Source organism: Trematomus bernacchii, unplaced genomic scaffold, assembly GCF_902827165.1.
Source record: "Trematomus bernacchii unplaced genomic scaffold, fTreBer1.1, whole genome shotgun sequence".
Lineage (NCBI taxonomy): Eukaryota > Metazoa > Chordata > Actinopteri > Perciformes > Nototheniidae > Trematomus > Trematomus bernacchii.
The window spans coordinates 1,841,178-1,868,465 of NW_022987469.1; the positions used below are offsets into that span (position 1 = coordinate 1,841,178).

General features: G+C 43.1%; 1 protein-coding gene across 2 annotated transcripts in view; it reads right to left on the minus strand.

Moving 5' to 3' along the window:
• Nucleotides 1-27,288, minus strand: part of cntn2 (contactin 2) — a 54,888-nt gene that overhangs the window by 2,557 nt on the left and 25,043 nt on the right. Inside the window, exons 1-21 of one of the 2 annotated variants that reach the window (XM_034143496.1) lie at nt 25,592-25,649; nt 24,671-24,812; nt 23,173-23,348; nt 22,911-23,006; nt 22,407-22,619; nt 21,942-22,044; nt 21,528-21,709; nt 20,257-20,393; nt 17,011-17,140; nt 15,997-16,147; nt 12,762-12,889; nt 11,883-12,058; nt 10,154-10,274; nt 9,298-9,456; nt 8,725-8,874; nt 7,144-7,214; nt 6,604-6,838; nt 5,994-6,109; nt 4,194-4,380; nt 1,131-1,243; nt 1-169 (exon numbers count right to left, since the gene is read on the minus strand). In XM_034143496.1, the coding sequence (XP_033999387.1) occupies nt 1-169; nt 1,131-1,243; nt 4,194-4,380; nt 5,994-6,109; nt 6,604-6,838; nt 7,144-7,214; nt 8,725-8,874; nt 9,298-9,456; nt 10,154-10,274; nt 11,883-12,058; nt 12,762-12,889; nt 15,997-16,147; nt 17,011-17,140; nt 20,257-20,393; nt 21,528-21,709; nt 21,942-22,044; nt 22,407-22,619; nt 22,911-23,006; nt 23,173-23,348; nt 24,671-24,812; nt 25,592-25,649 (3,013 nt within the window). Of the gene's footprint in view, nt 170-1,130; nt 1,244-4,193; nt 4,381-5,993; nt 6,110-6,603; nt 6,839-7,143; nt 7,215-8,724; nt 8,875-9,297; nt 9,457-10,153; nt 10,275-11,882; nt 12,059-12,761; nt 12,890-15,996; nt 16,148-17,010; nt 17,141-20,256; nt 20,394-21,527; nt 21,710-21,941; nt 22,045-22,406; nt 22,620-22,910; nt 23,007-23,172; nt 23,349-24,670; nt 24,813-25,591; nt 25,771-27,288 lie in introns of those variants that run through there. The other variant, XM_034143488.1, reaches the window with a different exon arrangement.

A 27,288-nucleotide genomic window follows, 5' to 3' on the forward strand; every position in this document is an offset into this window, starting at 1 on the left:
CTGAGTCCCGGGACACGAGGATCTCGTGTGCAGGGCCGTCCCCCCCCTCCCCCCAGGACCGGATCTCCAGCACCACGTAGCCGTCGTCTGTGGACAGCGGCAGCTTCACGGAGGTCTTGCTCTGGTCCAGAACCTTCAGAGAGGTCTGGCCCTCATGTTTGTACAGAACCTGACACACACAGGGCCAAAGTTAGTTCAGACCTCAAGGTTAAACTCAAACTCATGTTACACTTAGCTTAAAAACATCCTCTGAATTCAAGAGCTGCTGACCGTGTTTTAGTGATTACTATCCTGCATGTCCCTGTTTGTTTAGACATCAAAGCACCTTTGATAAAGTGCTTATCTCCTATCTCCTGCTGCATAAGCTGCTACAAGGCGTATCAAAATGATGACTTCTCCTATCTCACATGAACTGTATGGGAGATTAGACTTATCAGGATCTGACACAACATCAGACAAACTTCATGAGGGTCATTATTATTGAACCTCTTCATGATCCCGTCATCCTTACAGCTGCATTTGTGTGAACTATGAATGATATTACATCACTCCACAATGATCTCACTCTGAATGTTCCGGTTTAAAGCTGTTTATAGTGTTAATGTGTACATTAACAAACACTATAAATCAGAGGTTTGTTCCATGTCAAGGCACAGGTTTTCATAATGAGATAGCAAGTCCAAATGAAATGTTGACTTTTCTACTTCCTGTGTAAATAGACCTAATTATGAAATGTACAATGAGTGCAGTGATGACCTGCTGGCTTGGTACAAACGTACTTATGATTGATTGACTTTACCAGGTGAACCTGAGTATTTAGGCACTCAAGATTCATGTCATATGTACAGTATAACAGGCAGTTGCACTGTACAATGACATTCTTATGCTCAGCTCTCCACACATGAACATTAAGAAACTATACATACAAAAAACATATAAGATAAAAACCAGCAAGAAAATGAAAAAATATAAGCTGACATACATTAAAAAAAATCCTGCATGATGTGTTGCATGATAAAACTCAAACTAAACTAGATATATATGTTTCAAGGACGTCAGGTCTCACTGCGGTCTCTCAGGTCCATATTCTGTGTGAGTGATGAGTCACACTTCAGGGGAACCACACTCACTTTGTAGCCCAGCACAGCTGACTCATTGTGCATGGCCTTCACATGATCCCACCTCAGCGTTACCGACGAGCTGTCAGTCTTCCATGACACGTTGCCTGGACGACGATTAGGAGCTGTACAAATACATAAATAAAACATATTAGTTTGTGGCTGTCGTGTGAAGAAAAATCACAAATGGTAAAACATTTCATAAATAAACGTACACAATTGATTTTAATAACAAAAAAACTGGTATCTTGGTCTCTGCTGCTTTTTACTTTTACATTTCATATTTTGTTGTCACAAATCCAATCACCTTCTGGAAAAGCAGTGCTAAATCACTGTAGCAGCAAAATATATAAACATTTGAATGGCTGTGTGCATGTGTGTATGTGTTTGCATGTGTGTATGTGTGTATGTGTTTGCGTGTGTGTGCGTTCATTGATTTATGTCCTCTGTAAAATGTTGGAGCAAGTTTTTAATAGATTTGAATTGTGAATAGATATATTATTTACTAGCAAAGGTACATTAAGACCCAGACATATTAGAATAGGTACATGTAGAGATTGTTGTGACAGATCTATGTGACGTGGCTCCAGAGGAGTGGAGGCTGCTCTGAAACTGATCAGAGGCCTGTAATACGAAGCCGGATTTTCGCTTAGTCGGCTGACTTCAGGGAAAACTCAGGCTTTCCGGTCCTACGACGCTGGTTCTCTTTTTAGCGGGCTAGATCTCCATGGTAACTTATGCTGAGCGGCTAACCTGCTCGGGAGGAGGTTAGGTTGCAGGCTAAGAGATGAAACCCCGAAACCCTCTTTAATGGTCACACATGCAGAGCACACAGCACACAGCACACACAGTGAAATTTGGCCTCTGCATTTAACCCATCCTAGTACAAGGAGTCTAGTACTAGGAGCAGTGGGCAGCTATTATACAGCGCCCGGGGAGCAATGGGAGTGAGGGGGGAAGGGGGGTGTCCGGTGCCTTGCTCAAGGGCACCACGGCAGGGCAGGAGGTGAACTGGGACCTCTCCAAGTAGAAGTCCACACTCCATATTTAGGTCTGGTTGGGGACTTGAACCAGCGACCCTACGGCTCCCAGTCCAAGCCCCTACTGACTGAGCCACTGCCGGGATCAACTCAGTGAAAGCACCGCCTGCTGACCAATCAGAGCTCCGTGTGCGGAGTTTAAAGCTATCAAGTCATATTACAGGATAGAGGAAATACAGAAAAACTGCCGTTGCAGGAAAGACGGCCGGCAAAAATCAACTGACTGTGTGAACGTGAAAATTAATAGAATATCACCTCCCATCTTCAGAGCAATCTGACTATTATAACATTAGCGTTAAGAAAGCTTACTTAAATATCTGCCACAACATAAGTAACCGGATCAGAGTAACATTAAGTACAGTCCGCGGCACTGTGAGTGCAGACGTCGATGTGTCCCATTATCATTCATATCATATCACATCATATCACATCATAATGTATCATATATTTCCTTATCTGAGTCAGCTTCTTGAGCCGTATCTGGCCGTGCAACACTCACAGTGTCACATACTGTATGCAGAAGTATTATTTTAAGCAACACATTAAGTTGACGAAACACTCGAGTCAAATGTAATTAAAGTCAGATCGTGTCTTAGACGGGCAGTGATTTCATAAACCTGTTAATGTACGCATTCAAACACTTTTTCTTTTACCAGCTGTATTCACCTTGCAGGTGCAGCTATGTGGCTTTGATCCTGGATAAAGTGTTTAAGTCATGGATGTTTAAAGTTTAACTTCTTCATATTTGTCTAATATTAAAGTTCACTTTTCATTCAGGAAGTATGACGCTGCGCTGTCAGTACGCTTATACATGTTTGAGATTGGTCGAATGCTCCAAATACCACCCCTTTCATGTGAACGCGCACCTAACTAGATAGGACACGGCTGGCTTGAGCGATCCACTTAATAACCAGCGTCGTAGTACAGTTTAGCGCCAGCGCGTATGTTTTGGATTGGGCCAACCGGCTAACTCCAACATATCCAGGTTAGGAAAATCCGGCTTCGTAGTACAGGCCTCAGGTCTAATCCTCCGGTTGCAGATGTTTGCAGATGTTACCTGCTCTCCTTCCTGAGAGGGACAATCCATCACTGCCAGCAGACTGCAGGGGTCATTTAACCTCCATGTATCAGTGTTAGACAGGGAGGAGGAGAGGACTCCTGTGTGTGTTTTGGTAACTGTATCTGTGTATATGGAGGCTAAATAATGACTAAACTACTGCACTGAAAAAACTGAAACGTTGACTATAATTAAATATTCGACAAATAGATAGAATGGGAGGGATGAAACCCCTCTTTAATGGTCACACATGCAGAGCACACATCACACACAGTGACATTTGGCCTCTACATTTAAGCCATCCTAGTACCAGGAGTCTAGCACTAGGAGCAGTGGGCAGCTATTGTACAGCGCCAGGGGAGCAATGGGAGTGAGGGGGGAAGGGGGGTGTCCGGTGCCTTGCTCAAGGGCACCACGGCAGGGCAGGAGGTGAACTGGGATCTCTCCAAGTAGCAGTCCACACTCCACATTTAAGTCTGTTCGGGGACTTGAACCGGCGACCCTAGGGCTCACAGTCCAAGCCCCTACTGACTGAGCCACTGCAGAAACAGACTTCACATAACTGTATGAGGTAGTTGAAAACAATAATATCAAGTTGAAGTTAATATTTTTTATTTCAACTTTATATTATTACTTTCAACTAACCTAATACAGTTTAGGTTTGTGAAATCTGTTGACATGATACGATACGATACGATATTTGTCAGATCAGGTCTGAAATGTGACTTGCATCACAGCAGCTCCATGTCCAACATCAATTAATTGATACATTTAATAAGTCAACGTTTCAGATTTTTCAGTGTGTAAATCAGAAACAGAGTAATAATGAAGAAAATCGATCGATTGAGAGAAGACAGACATGAGTTTTGGGATATTTGGTACGCACTGTTTCATGTTTTCAATTATTTAGATTCTTGTATTTGTCCGTACTGACTAGTTTCCACATGTGTGAGTGTGTGTGCATGTGTGCTGCCGTACGTGGTTTCCTGGTGGTGACGGTGGTGCGGGGCGATGCTGGGCCCGTGCCGGCACTGTTGTAGGCCAGAACGGCCACGTGGTAACGGGTGCTGGGTCTTAGTCCGTGCACTCGGGCGGTGGTCTCCAGTCCTGCGGTCCTCACCCGGTCTGCGGCCGCCTCACGCTCATGCTGCCGCCAGTACCGGATCTGAGGACACACACATCCACCAACCAAAGCTCAAACACTGCATATGAACCCTGCAGAGGCCGGTTATTGAGTTCAGCTGAAAGATATTACACTCTGCTTCAGGGAGAAGCTGTGGGACTGGCGAAGCAGGTCACCTCCACATTTAGGATTGATAGTTGGAGAATCATGCAATCATGCAATCATGCTATTGGGGTTACAGATCCTTCTCATGTGTAGTCCTTTATTTGGGTGACCTACCAGAGGAAATAACAGAGAGTGGTGGATACCTTCTGAAAATATTCACTGTGGCAGTTCAAAAAGCTTAAAGTACTCGTAAGTGGTTACAAGCCGATCCTCCTACAGTCGGCCATTGGATTGAAATCATTAAAGAAATTCATGAGTTGGAGAAACTGATATTTCTGTTAGGACTAAGAAACGACTTGCATACATGAAGATTACTATGGAGAACACTAATTCTATGAACCTTGATTATTTGTGTTCATAATACACAGGAACCCTAGATCACATACTGTCTGGAAGAAATGTTGTTGTGTTGTCCTGTTCGAATGTTGCTTGTTTATGGTGTTGTTTGCTGTTTATTGTCTAAAGAACTCATAAAGTCTAAGTGGAAACACACTCTGCTTCAGAAACATTGACAGCAGAAGATGCATTCAATATATGAATATTTCTCTTTCTGCATTCTGAGGGTCTGAGGCTCTGGTGGCTGTCCTCATGAGGTCGTCCATCGATAACAGGAAATGAAACTGATTAACACAACCTTACCGACTGTTGAGCAGGCTGTTATCAGCAGATTCATAATCTGATACGTTTGTTGAGATGTTGGCCATTAAAACAGTCAAAGTTCATAAAGAGGGCTTGAACTATGGCAGGGTGTTGGATTGAAGACAGGTAATACATTGATTTAAGTTTAACAGCAGGTCAAAGGACTGTGATTAAATAAACGATCTTATACACCATGGTCCATGAGACCAAAGTAAACTCAGTGATAAAGATCAAGTGTAACTATTTGTGCATTTAAATGACATCTTTAAATAATAAAAACTCTATTTATTTGTTAAATGTCAAATATATACATGACAATGAAACAAATGCAATATTTGTTTCTGTTGAGGGAGAGCAAACGGATTCAGCTGGACTATTGTTACACTGGAAATGAATATGCATGTCCTTTAAATAAACTCAAATATGAACATTATACCATGGCTCCATAGTTGTTTTGCTCTTTATATTTGACCAGATGAATTCGTACACATTTTATTCAAACCTGACCTCATTGCTTCTTTATTTTAGCCTAAAAAACAAGTGCATCTTGCATACTTGTATACATAGAGTTTGTTTCTATTCATTTGTTAGTAGTAAGTTGATCTATTACAGTGTATTCTTTCGTATACTGTATATTTCATGTGTATTCTTAAAATACTGTAGAAGTATTTATGTTTCTACTGTGTATGTGCATGTATTTACTGCTTGTGTTTATTGACCCATTGTATTACATGTTGAGGTCATATGCATTGCTTTGTAAACTTCATTCGAGTAAATCTAATCTATTCTGAGCATCACTTTTCTCTCCCTTGGAGTTGGACAAACAGATGTGTTTATTTGCAGCCGGTCACCTCGTATCCTCGCAGGATGCCGGTGGTGCTGAGCGTCTGGACGGGCTCCCAGGAGACCCGGATCTCAAAGGCAGTCAGAGCCGAGGCGTTGATGTTGGCTGGACCCACTGTGGGCTCTGTGAGGGGTTAGGGAGAGGTCAGAGGTCAGAGGATGCAACATACCTCATGGTGTTCACTGAGTCTTGATATATTGGGAACAGAGGTACAGAACGACAGACAGGTTTATTTAACTATCAGTGAGTTCAGTGAGCCGACTGCAGCCACTGTGCTGAAGGCACTCGTTGCCCTCTGGTGGCGACAGCAAATACTGCAGTTACAGAAATCAGTTTCAAATCTTCTTTTACACATTTTACATAGTTTACTTACTTCCCCGAAATACAACAGAGAATCTTACTTTCTATTACTTTCTAAAATCCTAAAAGATACTTGATGTATGCCATTACTGTGACTTTGCAGTAACCTGCATAACACAGTCAATCTGAATGGGCAAGGCACTGAAGCCTTTACTGCTCGAGGGCCCCTGACAGAAGGACGTAAATGTTATCATTAGATAATAAGAAGACATTGTGTTGTAATGGAGAGTGTAGGAGGGGTATGAGGATGGGCTCACCCTCCTCTGCAGAGTTGACCACCGCGATCTGGCTGAAGGGACCCTCTCCTCTGCGGTTATACGCCTTGATCTTCACCTCGAAGGGGGTGTACGGCGTCAGGCTGTCGTTGTAGTAAACGTATCGGGAGGACTCCACGTGAGGAACACGCACCGCTGTCCAGGCCGCCGTGTCTTTCCTCCTGAATTCCAGGATGTAGCCAAAGCCGTCCCCGTTCTGGTACTCTCTGGCCATGGGCTGCAGGTTCAGCACAGATTAATAAGACCAGTCATCTAACACCCTTCAAGCACACTTTTCTCAGGGACTGATTCTTATTCTTCCTTCAAATAATAGTAAGGTTCCTCTGTTTTGCATTATGTAATCCTCTCTCCTGTTTACACTGGCCATTACGGAATCCAGAATTCTGTCCAAAAATATATTTGAGCAGTCTGAGTAAGACAAATCAAGTGTGTCTCTTCCAAAGCCTCTGCCTTTTTAGTTAAGAATCATCTCTCTGTATTACATACAATAATAGCTACACACAAAATAATCCCTCCTCTTACCGTCCAGGTCACAATGAGTTCACTGCGGTCTCCTCCTCCTCCTCCAAGACCACTAGGGGCCACTGTGGGAGCTGAGGGCCACAAGATGAGAGACACGATATAATCAATATGAGAGTAACGTCAGTGGAAAGTAGCAGAGGCTAAGAAGTCCCTGGCTGGAGATAAATATTTTACAGTCAAACAATACTGTGCCTTCAGTTTGCTCACACACATCACACACTAACCGTCTCCGATGTTTCATGTGAAGAGAGACTTACCTCTGTCTGACAGAATCAGTATGGGGGGAGTAATGTGAATGTTACCCCTCCTCATTTACTCTAAGGGCTATATACTGTAAGTCGCCACTAGAATAACACATCTAAGCCTCTGACCAAACTGTTGGCGGTGCGGATGCATTATGGGTCATTTTGGCGTCAGGTTTTGACAAGGAAGAAGTTGAATTAATAAGATAGTAGTGGAGTGGCTTTTTTACATCATAATAATGTATTTATACAAAAACAGCAAGTTGCACTGACCAGAGAAAGAGACAGGTCTGATCAGAAGCACGGGCGAGACCATACTCTCTATTTTTGTTTCATAAATTAGGTGTCCACCTACTGCATTCAAAAAATATTGTATTTGAAATAAAGAAGAATTAAAGTAGATACAAACCATGAAGAAAATTATACTTATAATATATCGATCTTTATTTCACAATGTATTGTAATTAGGGCTGTCAGTCGATTAAAATATTTAATCGCGATTAATCGCATGATGTCCATAGTTAATCGCGATTAATCGCAAATTAATCGCACATTTTGTATCTGTTCTAAATGTACCTTAGAGGAATATTTTTCAAGTTTTTAATACTCTTATCAACATATGAGTGGACAAATATGCGTTATGCAAATGTTTGTTTATTATCATTGGAACAATGACAAATATTCTCCTGAATATTCTCAACACAACCACCTGGAACCTCTCTCTCTCTCTTACACTCTCTCCCAACCCTCTGCACTGAGCCAGTTGCTCAAACAGACAAGCCTGTTTACAGTTATCGGCGAAATGCCGCTCCTCTGTCTTCATAACAGTCAAAGCATGAGACGTTCCCACTGTGGGTCACAATAATAATCTGGCCCCCCCTTATCTCACAAACCTTCTCACTCCTTATCAACCCCCACGGTCCCTCAGATCCAGCGCAGCCGGACTCCTATCCATCCCCACATCCACACTCTGCAGCTTTGGGGACAGAGCCTTCTCAGTGGCAGCTCCTAGGCTCTGGAATTCCCTCCCCCAAGATCTCCGTGACTCTGAGTCCCTCACAGTCTTTCAGTCCCGCCTCAAAACACATCTTTTCAACTCTGTCTAACCATAAGCCCCCCCCCCTCTCAATCAACTTCCTCTTCACTGCCTTTTTTTGTTTATCTTATTTTCCTATATTTACTTGTCTGCCTGTCCTTGTTTGTCTACCCTCCCTCATACTGTAAAGCGCCTTTGAGTTGTGAAAAGCGCTATATAAATAAAATGTATTATTATTATTATATAAAATGACTTCCACTGGTTGCCATTGGTTTCAGTGCGATGCGACCTGTGGCCCCTCACCTGTTTGCTGGGTGCGGATGGTGTGTGAGGGCACGCTGGCCTCTCCGCTGCCCAGGATGTTGCTGGCGATGACCTTGAACTCATAATCCATCCAGGCCATCAGACCAATCACACGAGCCGACTCTGCGTTCCCCTCGATGTTCACCGGGTCTGTGCAGGAGGAGACGAGTGGAAATGTCTTGTGTTAGTACTCTGAAAAACACTTTTTCAACTACGATTGGATGTGGATTATGTTTCTATTGATCACAAGTTCGACATACACACACACACACACACACACACACACACACACACACACACACACACACACACACACACACACACACACACACACACACACACACACACACACACACACACACACACACACACACACACACACACAACACACACACAACACACACACACACACACACACACACACACACACACACACACACACACACACACACACACACACACACACACACACAACACACACAACACACACACACACACACACACACACACACACACACACACACACACACACACACACACACACACACACACACACACACACAACACACACACCTGTCCTCATCTTCTTCCACTCTGATGACAGTGAGGACCGGCCCATGATGATGTATTTTCCGATGGGACTGTGGTTATCGTAGCCACGACTCCACCTGAGCTCCACTGAAGCCTCAGCCACGTTCTTCACCAACAAACCACCAGGGGGTCCCGGGGGGCCTGCACGCAACACAGGAGGAACAGGGCTTTGATCAGTGCTCTCTGATGTGCACACATGGATCATGTGGAGCAGCAGATCATTGCACAGCAGAACTCTGCTACATCTACACTGTAAAACTGGAACGCCACTATATATATATATATATATACTTTTATATATATTTTTATTTATTCTCTTGACCCGATTTTTGTATTGTTATGTAGTATTTTTATGTATTTAAGTGTTTATTTTGTATGCCTTGTAATCAATAATTTCTTAAAATCAAATCAAATCAAACATTGGATCACCTGTAACGTTATTGCTGCTGACACTGTTTGTCCTCAACAAAGAATAATGCAAACATGTCTGTATTCTCTATACCCTGAAGTCGTTTTATCAACAGCTCAAAGAGAACTATGTTCGTATCTCAAACTAAACAGGAAGTGATGGCAGCACTACACAGCCTGGGAGTCTCTCAGGTAGATCGGCTGATTTCCGACAGACTGACAGCTCTAAAAGACCGCTCAACAACATATGACATATCAATATTCTGTATTAAAAGAGGTTATCAGTAAGTAACAGGCAGATTCCACATTAGAGAGAGCTGGTTCCAATGACATGCTTTCACTCTGACTTGCGTCCATGATCTGTTCCCTGTATTCTGCAGTGAAGCTTCAGTTTGACATTCATTCCTTTGGCTTAACGTTTTGTTCTCACCTCGCACCACCAGTTTGGCTGCAGCTGAAGCGCTGTCCACCACCGTCTGAGACGTGCACGCGTACATCCCTGCCTGACTCAGCTGAGTGTTCACTATCAGCAGGTCTCCGATGTTCTCTTTCTGCAAGGCCACACAGTGGGATCAAACAAAGAGTTCAACAGTGTGTGAGTCAGGAGAACAACAGACAGAAGAGGAGCAGCATGCTGCAGAGGTGAAGGAGCTCATTTCAGCTGCGTCTCATCACATCAACAATGAAACAGTTCCAAAGAAAGAAGCAGGGAGGTAATATGGATAGTCAATTCCAATTAGGAGCTTATTTCTGCCAGGTTGTGTGTTCAGGTACTGAGAAATGTCCAACCTGTCGTCTGGAATAGACTTATTACAGCTGGAGAACTCCTGTAGTGTGCTGTAGTGGCGTGTTAGTACCTGTTAATGTGTGTATATGTATATATGTGTCTATATGTCTGTATATATATATTTAAGTGGGTGTATGTATGTATTGTATATATATATATATGTATACATTTATTTATAGTCAACCTTTCAGTCCTTTTAGTGTATTTTGTAGCCTTTATGTAACTAATGAGGGTCCATCACACTAGCCTCATCTCAATACCCCTCCTCGACTCCTCCTTTCCCTCACTCGCGTCCCTTCCTTGCGTCTTAGCTCCGCCTCCGTAAGATGCGAGCGAGAGACACGAGGAGGAGACGCGAGGAGAGAGGAGTCCTCAGGTATTAATTGGGATGTCCTCGTTCACTCAAACGTCACTCTTAAACGACGTCTGTTAATGATGACGTGCACAGCTGTATCCCCTCTCATCGGGCTCAACTGAATAACCCCTTAGAACCGGCCCATTTATTGTTAAATATGTATTTAAATGATTAATCTTTCTCTTTTTAGTCAAGGAATTCAATGTATGATGGTTGGTCCTGCTTTTGTGTTCCGTTTTGGTGTAAAATGTACATTTCAATAAAATTATAATGATAATAATAAAGCCTTTACTCTGAACATGTGTGTCCTGTAGATCCCCACATTCACCACAAACCCACATTCAGGACTGTGCATTTTAAATCATTTAACTACTCAATATTTTAACACAAAACAAAACAAATAATTGTTATCTATCAAGATCTAGCCATTTATGAAATAGCTTTCTTAATAGCTATGTTTGAGTGACGTTCAAGATCATTAAACATGACTTAAATTGTTAGTATAACCTTAAGAAATGAATTGCACATAATAATTCCCACGGAGCGGTGAGCACTTATACATTTATGTGACGCTTTTCAACTCATTCTTCCAGTTCTCCGTTTTCCTCTCTTGAAATCGACCAGCTGTGAAGGTGGGGGCGGGGCTTTTATACGCGATTAGTGAAAACACTTCTGCGTAGTCTGCTCTCGTGTGTCCTCCCTTTCGTCTCCTCCCTCACCCCTCCTCCCTCACCCCTCCTCGACTCCTCCGTGTGCATTTCAGCTATTGGGACGTCCTTCAAAATGGCGTGTCTTGATCGATTTCCGGGTCAAGTCCCGGAGGAGGGGAAGAGAGGAGTCGAGGAGGGGTATTGAGATGAGGCTCCTGTGTTTATCCATCACATGCTCTCTACTCCTACATAACCCCCCCAAGCAATATTTGAACCAACACTATATTAGAGCTCTGGTAGAATGTTTGGGCAGGTCTTCCAGAGCTCCACCCTCCCAGCAGCTTCTCTCCTGGCCCCCAGGACTCACCCCCTCCACCCTGCTGTAGGGCCCGGCCGAGTCCTCCAGGTCCAGCAGGCCCCCGTTGAGGGCCCAGGTGAAGGTCAGGTCCATGGTGGGGTCGTGGGAGGCGTGGCACTGCAGCGTCACGTTGTCCCCCTGGTTGATGTCAGCGTTGGAGGGGGCCAGTGTGATCTTAGTGGCATCTAGAAGGGAACAAAATAAAAGCTACGTCAGATACAACTGGTCACAGAAACTTGTTGAAAATTAGTTTTCAATTGGTGGACAATAACATAAACCTTTTATAAATTGTTAGGAGTGTTTTTAATAACTTGTAACTTCATGCCAAAAAGGATATAGAAAGACACATTTTGATATAAATATTTATTTGTTTTGTGAAAAATACATTCTTAACGTTTTTAGTATCAGACTAAAATGTCTCTCTTCTTTGACAAATAAATGTATAAAGATAAATAACACAACTTTAATGTAATACCTCATATGTCTAACATAATGTCCCAATGTGTAAAACACACACATTATTACTATAATATAGAATTATATTTCCAAAAGTATAACAGATTTCACACTTTAAAAAAACAGCGAAATTTTTCAAAATATGTGTTTTTGCAGATATCATAATCAATGTACTGTATAAGGCAAATCAATGACCCATTTATTTGACATATACATCGAATACCTGCAATAAGCAAATAAGCCAATTTTGAATATGAGTCTTTATTGGTCTTGGAAAAATTTGTGTTATACTATTTTTTTTTTTAACCCGTCAAATAAATAAATGTATGTGTGTGTGTGTGTGTGTGTGTGTGTGTGTGTGTGCGTGCGTGCGTGCGTGCGTGCGTGCGTGCGTGCGTGCGTGCGTGCGTGCGTGTGTGTGTGTGTGTGTACCTCTGACAGACAGGTGTCCGGTGCTGTTGGCTTTGCCCAGGTAGTTCTCAGCAAAGCAGGTGTATTTCCCTTCGTCTGCCCTGCTGATGTTGTGGATCCATAAGATGCCGTCTGGAGTGACTGTGACTCTGAGAACACACAAGCATAAGTATGAGAAGTATGTCACTCATAAACATTACAATCTTTATCAGGTAATGTCAAGTCAGATCATCATAGCATCATCCTCTGGCAGACACATCTCCTGCTCACTGATAACCTCAAACCCAAAACCAACAGACTGACAGACCCAGGAACAGCTGCTCATCTTAGCTGGGAGCTTTATCTTGAGATGAAACACCCACTCTACTGCTCCAGCACTGACTGACTGAATCACTGAATGACTGGATGACTGACGGAATGACTGAATGACTGAATGACTAGATGACTGAATGACTGAATGACTAGATGACTGAATGACTGAATGACTAGATGACTGAATGACTGGATGACTGGATGACTGAATGACTGGATGACTGACTGGATGACTGAATGACTGAATGACTAGATGACTGAATGACTGGATGACTGAATGACTGAATGACTGGATGACTGGATGACTGAATGACTGGATGACTGACTGGATGACTGACTGAATGACTGGATGACTGACTGAATGACTGAATGACTAGATGACTGAATGACTGGATGACTGAATGACTGGATGACTGACTGGATGACTGACTGACTGACTGAATGACTGGATGGCTGACTGAATGACTGAATGACTGAATGACTGGATGACTGAATGACTGGATGACTGACTGGATGACTGACTGAATGACTGAATGACTGGATGGCTGGATGACTGACGGAATGACTGAATGACTGAATGACTGGATGACTGAATGACTGGATGACTGACTGACTGACTGAATGACTGGATGGCTGACTGAATGACTGAATGACTGAATGACTGACTGGCTGACGGAATGACTGGATGACTGACTGGATGACTGACTGACTGACTGAATGACTGGATGGCTGACTGAATGACTGAATGACTGGATGACTGACGGAATGACTGAATGACTGGATGACTGACTGGATGACTGAATGACTGGATGACTGACTGGATGACTCACGGAATGACTGAATGATTGGATGACTGACTGGATGACTGACTGGATGACTGAATGACTGGATGACTGACTGGCTGACGGAATGACTGGATGACTGACTGGATGACTCACGGAATGACTGAATGATTGGATGACTGACTGGATGACTGAATGACTGGATGATTGGATGACTGACTGGATGACTGAATGACTGGATGACTGGATGACTGACGGAATGACTGAATGACTGGATGACTGACTGGATGACTGACTGGATGACTGAATGACTGGATGACTGACTGGATGAATGACTGGATGACTGAATGACTGGATGACTGGATGGCTGACTGACTGGATGACTGGATGAATGACTGGATGACTGAATGACTGGATGACTGGATGAATGACTGGATGACTGGATGGCTGACGGAATTACTGAATTACTGAATGACTGGATGACTGACTGAATGACTGAATGACTGGATGACTGACTGGATGACTGAATGACTGGATGACTGACGGAATTACTGAATGACTGAATGACTGAATGACTGAATGACTGAATGACTGAATGACTGAATGACTGAATGACTGAATGACTGAATGACTGAATGACTGAATGACTGGATGACTGACTGGATGACTCACGGAATGACTGAATGATTGGATGACTGACTGGATGACTGAATGACTGGATGATTGGGATGACTGACGGAATGACTGAATGACTGGATGACTGACTGGATGACTGACTGGATGACTGACTGGATGACTGAATGACTGAATGATTGGATGACTGACTGGATGACTGAATGACTGGATGACTGGATGACTGACGGAATGACTGAATGACTGGATGACTGACTGGATGACTGACTGGATGACTGACTGGATGACTGAATGACTGGATGACTGACTGGATGACTGACTGGATGACTGGATGACTGGATGAATGACTGGATGACTGAATGACTGGATGACTGGATGGCTGACTGACTGGATGACTGGATGAATGACTGGATGACTGAATGACTGGATGACTGGATGAATGACTGGATGACTGGATGGCTGACGGAATTACTGAATTACTGAATGACTGAATGACTGGATGACTGACTGAATGACTGAATGACTGGATGACTGACTGGATGACTGAATGACTGGATGACTGACGGAATTACTGAATTACTGAATGACTGAATGACTGAATGACTGAATGACTGAATGACTGAATGACTGAATGACTGAATGAATGACTGGATGACTGACGGAATGACAACTAAAACAATGACTCATTCACAGGTGGGTCAACATGTACACAGGGGTCAGCCCCTCCAGTGTTTTTTTTATTTGTTTTACAACTGTATGTAACTTATATATTTGTAAACCCTGCACCTTCTCTGTAAATATGTATTTCATTTTGATAGAAATCTGTCTGTACCTTGCCTCACCTATGCAACAACTTTGATACTGTAACCATATATGTGAATGTAATGTAACCACAACCACTTGAACTACTCTTTGCACTTTCTGCTTGGATGAACACTTTCTTTCAATGTACTATGTGCATTTAAAATAAAGCTGAGTCTTTTCTAAACTGATCTATTTAGGGTTAGGACTGGGTCTTTCAAGTAGGAGGAGAAATGCCAGCGTTCTCCTCCGGTTTACAGGCACTGTGTAAATTATATATATAGAATAATTATGATGATGAATGCATTTCTTTACCACTAAAATACAGCAACACATCTTTGATTCATGTCGTTTATAACTGGAATATTACAGTTATTATTAACTTTGTCTGTACAAAGTAGCCTGTCCAGGAAATATGCCCAAATCAACAAAAACTGCGAGCCGGCAGGCAAGACGCTCCGCTTCTGAAATGCTTCTGAAAGCGCCTGGTAGGGTATGACGCCGGAGGAGGCCGGACCAAAACCGTGGCGCAGCCGTAACGCGGCGCAGACGGACCCGGTGGAATCGAGGGGTGAGTGTCCAATAACCCTTCGTTAAAGAACAGTAAAAAATAGCACGATGGAAAAGTTGTCCAGCCCATAATAATGCTGCTGCCCTTTATTAAGAGTTTAGAGCTACGTTAGAGTGATGCAGTGTGTATGTATTTACTGAGGATGAGGTGGTGTTACCTGCTGCTGTTGATCAGCAGCTCCGTCCCTCGGCTCCAGAACAGGCTGGGTTTGGGGGCGGCTCGGGGGCGACACTCCATCATCACCTGCCCCCCCCTGGCTGCTGGGATCAGTCTCCTCACTGGGTTCAACCTGAAGTCTGGGGCCTGAACTGTGAGGACAGCAGTGAGGGGGGGGGCGCAACAACAAAGAGGTATATGATATTAAAGTTACACTTTCATAAATCCAAGGAAGCTTTGTAGAGGAGAATGTATGTTCTTTAAGCCCCTGTCACACTGTCCCGAAATTGACACCAGATGGAGACACGAATATGGAATTGTGAATTTCGCACGAAGATGGCCCCAAACCACACGAAGGCAACATTTACATTACATTTAAGACATACAACTGCAACGAAAGTAACAAAAACAATTATGTTAAAGTACTATGATACTGTACTGATATTTTCAGACTTTGTTCTTTACTTTATCCGTCTTTATATGTAGAAGATATTACGTTTTCTCATGTTGTTTCCATAGCAACAACAACTTCCTGTCAACTCGCCTTCAAAATAAAAGCATCTAAATAAAACAGGAAGTTAACCTAAATTACATTTAAGACATATAACTGCAACGAAAGTAACAAAAACAATGGAATATCCTTTTCAGTTTCACAGAACACAAATTGGGTCCTTCGGCAATTTTCTGGCATGCCAAAGATTTTGCCACCGCTCACGAAGTTGCTGGCGGAGCCTGAGAAACTCCACCGGCGGTCATACGATGGCTTAAGATGCCCTCACGAATGGCCCGATGTTGCTATGATCAGAGCCGAATTTGAACATTTCCTTTATCGTGTGTCCATCTGGTGTCAATTTCGGGACAGTGTGACAGGGGCTTTACTGATGTAGATGTGAATGTTTAATGGTTTTACAAGTTATATTATTCTTTCACTGAGACATGTCATTATGGAATAGTTAAGCCTTGTTATATTGTATTGTAGGATCTTAAGAGGAACTACAGCATTTGGACTCCCTACCCTGAACCCTGAGCTCAGCAGTAGAGTAGATGGTGCCATGTTTGTTCTCAGCCACACACTGATACATCCCAGAATCCTCCAGGGCCAGGTTACTGATCTTCAGACGAGCCCCGTTCACCTCTACCCGGTCCTGTGGGGGGGGCGTAGGGAAAAGTGTGAGGTAGAAAGGGAATAGAGTGAAGGGAGGTAAGAAGGATGTGTCAGCTGTGACACAAAGCATGTGTGTACTGTGTGCTGTGCTGTGCTGTGGGGGAATTTAAACTCTGTTCACCTTTACTCTCCACCTGTTATGGTTTTATCCTCAGTTAAAGTCTCTATACTACGCAGCCTGGTAAGTTTCCTGAATATTTATATATATATATATATACACAAATAATTTCACGGCCCTCATTAATATTTTAATATTGTATGTCCTCTTTCTGAGTGGCATATTCACATGGGACAGATGACACTGGTTTTTACTAACCACAGGTGATGTGATCTTGGAGAACATTCCTGTGTGAATGAGGCATCACACTGCTACAAAATAAATCATGTCATAGGCAAGACAAATCCACATTCATCTAGTAGATCAATCATGTTTTTGTTTTGTTTTTTACTATCTCTGTAAAGCGACTTTGAGCACCTGTAAAAGCGCTAACAAAATACATCTATTATTATTATTATTATTATGTGTGTTCTCATTCACCACATTATACTCATAAATGTGAATTAAGATACAAGACTAATTTACACTTGAACAACTTGAATATGTTTTGCAGCAGCATGTTAACCAATCTAACAAACACTTACAATTATTATATTATATATATATATTATATAAAAGGTGGAAGAGAAGTGGATTCCCTTTGTTTTATAACATATTTCAGACCTTTTATTGGCTAAATATATTTCTCTGGATTGACAAGTGTTCCCGTTACAGAAGAACTTTGGACATTTACACTCTTCAGTGATTGATCATTGACTATCAGTGGAAGTGTCACGGTAAATATAAAAACAGCCGTGCTAGTTTCCATCACTTTGTGTGTGGTGTATTCCAGAGATGGAGTACTCGAGTCCCAGTGGCGACTGGTCATTAGGGGCAGGTGGGGCACAGCCCCACCTAGTGTCAGCAGAAAGTATTACAAATAATGATTACAAAAATGCAAAAAAATAAATAAAAAAATATATAAAATATATTTTAAGATCATGTTTAATCATCTGATTCGTCTGTACATTGCTGTTTTAGTCTGTGTTCTTCTAATTAGTGTGTCTACAGTCACAGTGTGTGCCTATTGAGCTGTTTAGAGCCATGTGGGACAAAACCTGATTATGCCCCTTCCTCTCGCTGTGAAGTCAACGGTGACTGTAAAAACTTCACTGCGCATGCTCAGAGTATTTTGTAATGAAATGTGTGTGGCAAAAAAATAATGACCAGAGGGGCATGGAGCTACCATCCCCGCCATACGTCATCTCAAATCATTCAGAGCTGATTGGCTGTAAGTACGTGTGCCGCGAAAAGTGTGCTGTGTGAAGAGGAGACGAGAGAGCTGCAGGGGCGCATCCTAAAACCAGGAAGTAAGCACAAAAAAGCAATGAGATTTCTCCAGAGGATTTTAGAAAATAGCTCGAAATAAGATCTGTGGGAAACGTACCTGTTAGATAAATGCACGTTTTGATTAGCCGGATAACATCCACATGTCTACCCTACTTATATAATTTTTTTATCATAAATCTATGGATTAGATTTATGATAGACTTTTGAAACTACAAGAACATAAGGAGGACTTTTACAAAAAAGTAATAGAAATGTTTGTCCAGAAGGATAGGCAAATGGACTTCATCTTCAAGTCAAGGTAAGACCGCCATTTTATTGAAAATGGGATCTTACTAAGAGAGAACAATTCAATATTTAAATGATAAAATGACATTTTCGAGTCGGACTCGAGTGCCGATTTTCGGGACTCGTGACTCGACTCGGACTCCCGCACTGATTGACGCGACTCGGACTTGGACTCGTGAATTCTCGCGCACGATGACTTGGACTCGGACTCGGACTCGTGAATTATCGCGTACGCTGACTTGGACTCGGACTCGGACTCGTGAATTTTCCCCCCCATGATGACTCGGACTCGACTTGTACATTGACGCTCCGACTTGGACTCGGACTCGGACTCGAGCAAGTTTTCTATGGAGTCTGATGTCCTCTATCCTGGCGTGTGCACCGGCTGCGAGGCGAGTTCACGTACTGGGCCCCGCTATTCCAGTCTAAAGATGTCTAGAGACACACCCCGCATCGTGCTGTATGCTTTCACACATTCTGCTTCCACATTGGAAAAGAGCAGCGCAAAATGCTCTATGTGGAAACAATATTGAAGAGAGGGCTCCGTAACACATTACTCTAAACATCGAGTTCAGACATATAGGCTGTCTTGAACACTATCATCAGAGTAACGTCATCTAATCAATACATAAAGATTCAGCCGATAACACGAAAGCATATGGCTACTTAACATGCAGAATGACGTCATTTTGCATGCTAAGTAGCCATGTGCTTTCTGGGACTAAATCTTTATCAGTAAACCGATTTAACCGGTAAAAGTTCCTTCAAAATAAGAGTCCCGATCTTATTACTATCAAAATAAAAGTGCAAAACGAAAACTTTACCATAGGAAAATATTGGCATACAAATATAATCACTTCTCTAAAAGGTAACTCATTTTAAACATAGTTTATATATAATAATAATAATAATAATATTAGTAATAAGCTTTATATTTGTATAGCACCTATTACAAGAATTGTAGCCAAACTCGCTTTACAGCAGTTCAATAGACAGATTAGTATAACATGACAGGATAAAAGCAATGTAGAGGAGCAGCTACATTTCAACACATATATCCATGAAGATTAATACATGAAGACTTGTGACTCGGACTTGACTTGGACTCTTCTTAGGTGACTCGGACTTGGACTCGGACTCGAACACAGGTAATGATGACTCGGACTCGGACTCGACTCGGACACTCCTTGGGTGACTCGGACTTGGACTCGGACTCGAACACAGGTAATGATGACTCGGACTCGGACTCGACTCGGACATTCCTTGGGTGACTCGGACTTGGACTCGGACTCGACTACGACTCTCCCTTGGTGACTCGGACTTGGACTCGGACTCGAAGAGTGGTGACTCGAGAGTGACTTGGACTCGTGAATTGGTGACTTGACTACAACACTGGTGTATTCTCACTGTGCTGTGTGTGTTACCTGTGTGCTGAGTGGCAGTGCGTTGCGGAGCCAGCGTATGGAGGGTCGTGGTTTACCCGAGGCAACACAACTCCACAGGAGCTCCGAGCTGATCTCCACCTCCGAATCGATCATCACCTGCAACCAGTCCGGCTGGGCTGAGGGTCAGGGAACAACAGAGGTCAAACTGAGGCAGGAGATGGCATACAACGAAGAGAACTGCTTTAAAGGTCCCATGTCATGCTTTTCCGGTTATTACCCGTCCCCTTGTGTGTTATGTAGCTTTTTCTGCATGTAAATGGTCTGCAAAGTCACAAACCCTCAAAGTACACCCTGTAGCGAGTAAAACTCTAACACAGAAAAGACCTGTCTATGCTGCCCCAAAACGCCTCGTTGGAGATTTTTCTTTTTCCATTTTTTTCTTCCTGAGTAAAGTGACGTAAACGGGCATAGTGACGTAACTCCTCACACACACACACTCACTCAGGCTTATCTTTTCTCAGCTGCGGCTCCGCGGTTTTCTCAGCCTGAACTCAGCCTGAGTCTCGCTGTCTCGCAGACCCCACGCAGCAACCAGAAAATGACACCAGTAACCCAGCTCACACTGTCCGCTCCTCGAGCCTCAAAGGGCGGAGCAGCGAGCCCCGCAACGTCCCACCAACACGGCACCCAGACCCCACGCAGCATTCTCATCTGTTTGTCATTACTGGTGTCATTTTCTGGTTGCTAACAAACGCCATTGTAACACATAATCACTGATGTTCCGCTGTAACGGTGGTGGACTCATCAGAACAGAGTGGGCGAGCTGACCAATCAGAGCACAGTGGGCTCACAGGGAGGGGGGGGCAGGAGCTCCAACAAGGCGTTTAGGACAGAGAGTGAATACACATACTATACAGAGATGCTGTATGAGAAACCAATGTGAGTTTGGAACATTGAACAATGTAAATCTATTCTAGTAGACCTCAACAATGGAATTATGATCAGTAGAAATGGCCATGACATGGGACCTTTAAGAAACTGAAGTGATCCTAGAAGGTAAAAATTACATCTAATGCCCCCCCCCCCCCAATCTCTTTACTTTGAGCTGTGGAGAGTGATGTTGAATGTTTCAGGTCAGCCCTAATAAAACTCTTTTGTGACTTTTACATTAAATTCACCATGATGTTTATTTACCATTCCGACCAACATTTGAGACTGCCGTCAAATTAACGTCAAAACATCCCTGATAAACCTGATACAAAATCTTTGCTGCTAAACAAATATATGTTCATGAAGGATCTTCTCTTTACCCTGCACATTGATGCGTCCCTGGTACATGTCTCTTCCCTCTGAGTTGTAGGCTTCACACTCGTAAACACCTTCATCATCGAAGGATAGATCTGGCAGGATGAGGGCGGGGCCCTCCACACTGGAGCCTGCCTTGGACGGCATCAAACCGTCAACCTTCCTCCAGCGCAGTTTAGGGACCGGACTATGAGACATCAAATAGAGGGAGGAGTTCAGCGGAAGAAATGGAAGAATGGTATTTTCAAAATGGAACAGCATTACAGTTAGCTGTACTAACAGCTGGTGTAGAGTACAAAAGAGTTTGAAAGAACGAAGTACAAGTCAAAAATAAAACCTATTAAAGCTCGACAGGAACAGCTGCTCAACCATACAGAGCTGTCAGCACATCTCAGTGATTTTTAGAGTTGTAACCTTACTTTCCATAGGCGTAGCATTCTAGCTGTGTGGTGTGTCCTGCCAGGGCGTAGGTCTCTGCAGGGAAGCGCACCTTGATGATCGGAGCTGACTTCCTGGGAGTGGCTGAAATAAAATACATTTGTAAACATTGAGTTTAAATTCCATTCAGATTAGGCCTATATACACAACTGCATTGGAAAATATGCACTCCCTACTGTAATGTAATATTTTCAAACACAGTCCACTAGGGACATCGCCTCTGATAGTGGTGTTGGCCATTTCTATGTATTTGGAAAATCGAACCTGAGGTATGACATTAGAATCAGTGTTCAAACCTCGAAGTCAGATAACCAGGCCTAATAACAAACCAGTGGGTTACTATATAACTCAGTTACTACCTTGAGAGATCAATACATTTCCAACACAGATATACCCCTCTCTGGTCTCTGTATGGTCACACTGAATCATCAGTTCTCTGTTCCTACCGTCTGGCTGCACGGTGAGCAGGTTGGCCTTGCTGAAGGTGCTCTTGGTGCTGATGTCCATGTTGATGGTGGTGAAGCAGAAGTAGTTCCCGGTGTCGTTGGACTCTGCTTTAGCCAGGTAAAGGTTTCCTGTGACCTGCGACACAAACCAGCGGCCGTCGTCCTTCTTGATGAAGTTGGGAAACTCGTTGATTAACCAGCGGTAGGACAGAGCTGGGGGGGGACAGGTTGCAACACATAAGTAATTACAATAACTAGCGCTCAGATTTCAATAACATATTTAGTTTCACATTCGACAGTATCGCAAAATAGGTTGATCATTCTGCTAATTTACAACACTGTAACCTTTGACCCTTCCCTATCAGCTGGAGGCTGTTGAAGTTCTTTGGTAAAATAATCCTTCAGTTGAAAGCACATCATTTTCTTTAGAATTGTGATGTGTCTGTCATCTTAAATGCTAAATAGCCAGAACTGTTTGCAGTAGTCCTGAGGCAGAGGGGGTACCTGGGTAATGTGTCGGGGGCTGGCAGGCCAGGAAGGTTCCTACGCCTTCAAACGCTGTCTGAGGACTCCTGCTGTCCGGAGGGAAGTCATGGAGGTCTAGAGACACATGCAAAGAAAAGGAAAAAGTTATGGAAAAAAAATATTTATCACAAATCCTAACAGAAGCAGCAAAGTTCACAGTGGCCTATCTTAGGCCTTCTCTCTCTGCCCTCTCATTGTCTCCAACAGGTCGAAGGTCAACAGCCTCATTGTTTTCACTCACAGCCAAACTTGAGGTTAGCTGCCCGGCTGATGATGGTGCCGCAGCGGTTGATGGCCAGACACTGATAGGAGCCGGTGTCTCGCACAGACTCCGGGTTGCTGATCACCAGGCTGCCCGCCACCAGGCTGTAACGCAGGTCCAAACCCAGCGGCACCTCTGTGCCATTCACAAGCCACCTGCAAGGCAAAAAGCAGGGAACAGGAAATAATAAACCTGGTCAATTATATGCCATTAAGAGTTATTAAGCTTCTCTAAGCAGCCCTAATTACATTTGAAATGCCAAACTAAAGCTGTGTAACAATCAAACATACAAAAAAGATATATTGAAAACAGAACAATGTTATATGTTTACAGGTATGTCCAAAAATCTGCACAACATTCACTCTATTCATATGTTCTTTATATGTTCACCCCTTTGTGCTTTATCTAAACTCCCCAATTGTAACCCAAAATATGCTTTACATATTTATATGTTCAAATATATTAAATAATTACTTGTTTTACTCTCCAGTGTAGCTGTTCACATTACAGATTGATTTACATAAAAGTGGACAGTGTGCACTGCTGTAGGTCATGTCTGTGTCATGGGTGAAACCACAGAGAAAGAAGGGTCAACATTGTTTCAGAGCCTGTATCAGCTGTGTCAGACATCAGTTTTTCATTTCAAACCTTTATTGGTCCGGCAGTGGCTCAGTCAGTAGGGGCTTGGACTGGGAGCTGTAGGGTTGCCGGTTCAAGTCCCCGACCAGACCTAAAATATGGAGTGTGGACTGCTACTTGGAGAGGTCCCAGTTCACCTCCTGCCCTGCCGTGGTGCCCTTGAGCAAGGCACCGGACACCCCCCTTCCCCCCCCACTCCCATTGCTCCCCGGGCGCTGTACAATAGCTGCCCACTGCTCCTAGTACTAGACTCCTGGTACTAGGATGGGTTAAAAGCAGAGAACACATTTCACTGTGTGCTGTGTGACCATTACAGAGGGTTTCATCCCTCCCAATTCTATTCTATTATTTAACCAGATTGGTCCCTTGAGATCATAGATCTCTTTTTCAAGGGAGACCTGCAGTATCACACAGTATCCTGCTGTAGACTAAATGTCTATTTTTAATGCTTTTTGTGATCCATGTTGACCTTCTGATTACCTTTATCAGGGTTTTGCTGATCAACACTGTTAAGTTGTGTACATGAAAAGACTATTAAATGTTCATGTTAGCAGCCAGGACATATAGATTACATTCACAGAGTTACTTTATTTTCCAGTGGTCCTAGTTGTGCTGAATTACAGTATCACAACTTGTAAACGTGGATATCATGTGACTTTAGTGAAGTTCACTGGTATTTACCAATTCGTAGGCAAGTTTGGGGGAACTGGTCCACCTGGTCCCATCAATGTGTGTGTGTGTGTGTGTGTGTGTGTGTGTGTGTGTGTGTGTGTGTGTGTGTGTGTGTGTGTGTGTGTGTGTGTGTGTGTGTGTGTGTGTGTGTGTGTGTGTGTGTTACCTGTAGGAGGCAGCTGGGCTGGCTCTGGCCTGACAGCTGAGGGTCACCTTGCCTTCACTCAGACCCTCGGGGTAGATTAAACCGTTCGGCTGATCTTCAAACACTGGCCCGCTGTCGTGACCCGACACACACACGTCCCCACCTGAAAACAACAGTGTGTGTGAAGACAAATAAAGACTTCTCACAGGTGAGCTAAGGACACATTTATTCAATAAAGAATAAAAAAGGTATTTCGGATTTTTTTGTAAATTGTCCTTTATCTATATATCATTTCACCTGCGAAGACGTAAAATGAGCAAGCATTTGGTATTGAACCCCTTTAGCATGTTACAAGTTGCATAAAGTCAGTTTGCTGCCCTATAGTAAGATTAGACTCTCAATGTGTGTTTCTCTCCACCTGTTTTCATTCACATTTCAATTTTGCATGACAACATCAGATCTCTCTAGAGTAGACCAATGAGGAAAGGGTAACATTTCTCAAATTAATACATAAAATAACTGTTTCAACAGTACATTTGTTAATTTGTCAGATTTTGACAGAAACGTTATGGTGGTAACATATTTAGCACACAGATGGACACCTACTCAGTTCCTAATTAAATCCTGAACCGAAGATCCAATCCTAAATGACCCTAAAACTGAAATCGTCCCTTAGCCTAAACTTAGTTCTAATGCAATCATCAACACCAACTCTGGATATGCTATCAGTCTGAAAACCCACATGGATAAGCATGTGTGTGTGTGTGTGTGTGTGTGTGTGTGTGTGTGTGTGTGTGTGTGTGTGTGTGTGTGTGTGTGTGTGTGTGTGTGTGTGTGTGTGTGTGTGTGTGTGTGTGTTTTTGTGTGTGTGTGTGTGTGTGTGTGTGTGTGTGTGTGTGTGTGTGTGTGTGTGTGTGTGTGTGTGTGTTAAGAGGAACCTACCAGCAGCCTCCTTCAGAGCTGCTGAGCTGAGGAGCAGCAGACACAGGACGCGCTCCATCTTCTGGATCTCTCTGCGTTACTGCAGGATCAGAACAGACCGGGAGCAGAGGGGATCAAACCTGACCACCTGACCACCTGACCACCTGATCTCACAGGAAGAAGAGGCGTTCACTCTGTTCCTGTGAGGAAAGAAGAACAAGATTACAGTCAATATAAATATTAACATTTATCAGCATAACACAAGTCTTTTCAGAATCAATTCAAGTTATGTTCTATCTGTATGTTCCCCTTAAGAAAATGTAGATACATATGTTCCAAAAACATGTATTACATTTTCTATTGGGGTTGTTATTCTCATTCTTCATGCTTTAGTCATTAATTCATGTTAAATTCAATGTTGTTTCACATCTAACCAAGGTAGATACCAACATGCTCCCCGGGCGCTGTACAATAGCTGCCCACGGCTCCCGGTACTAGGATGGGTTCAAAGCAGAGAACACATTTCCCTGTGAGCTGTGTGCTCTGCATGTGTGACCATTAAAGAGGGGTTCATCCCTCCCAATCTATCTATTCTATCTATCTACATGAAAACTTCTCAGTGACCTTTGGCTGAAGAATTTCCTGGTTTGGGTGAGGATAAGAATAAATCTTGATAATGGGATTTATTTTCCTCGCCATGTCATGTTGAAGTTTAGGATGAAGCCCCTCATACACACACCACAACATACGTTCATCTCACTACAATTCTTAGTTTAAAAGAGCTTAATTTGTAGCAAAAAATGTTGTGTTGTTGACAACATTATACGTTTAAAAAAATAAAAAAATAGATAGAAATCATAGTTTGAACTGCATCTGGCCCTCAACACAATTCCGTCAGATGCTGACTGCTTCAGGTCAGAAAGTTCATGGTAGCAGAAAAATGTATGAAGCGTGAGCAGGATTGAGAAGGGAAGGGGTACGGCCAAAAAAAAGATCAATCCTGAAGAATAACAGTTTGTTACTGTATAGTTAAAAGATTACACTTTAAGTATTCAAACAGGACTTTCAAAAAGGTAATGTTTTTCAGCCTGACGGGAATCTAAGGAATGTTAAAGCTCCCATGTCATGCTTTTCCGGTTATTACCCGTCCCCTTGTGTGTTATGAAGGTTTTTATGCATGTAAACGGTGTGCAGAGTCAAAACCCTCAAAGTACACCCTGTAGCGAGTAAAACTCTAACACAGAAAATACCTCCCCAAAACGCCTCGTTGGAGATACGTCACTGCCCATTTGATTCTTCCGGGTACCGCCTGATGTCATGCGGTACCCGGAACGAAATGGACCAATCCCGAAGAGCTATGGCCACACCAGCAGCGGCGTGTTCCTCCTCCAGAGGTTCGAAGAACCGGCATTTCACAGACGAAAGCTTCCAAAACATTGCCCAGTTTGAGGCCGGATATGCACAGCTTGTTTGGACCGTTTGGAGCAGGGGAAGATCTGGGTATACAACCTGTAAGTTTGCATTGTTATTTGTGTATTTATCAAACAAGACTGTTTAAATGTGTAAACTGTGTTGGACTGCTAAGCCATTGACACAGTGCTAACTGTGCTAACTAAGTTGCTAGAGTTTCCATATATCAACTCTAATATCAGCAGATGGCCTTGCATACATGTATCTCATAGCAGGAGAATGTCTGCATTCACACACACGGAATACTC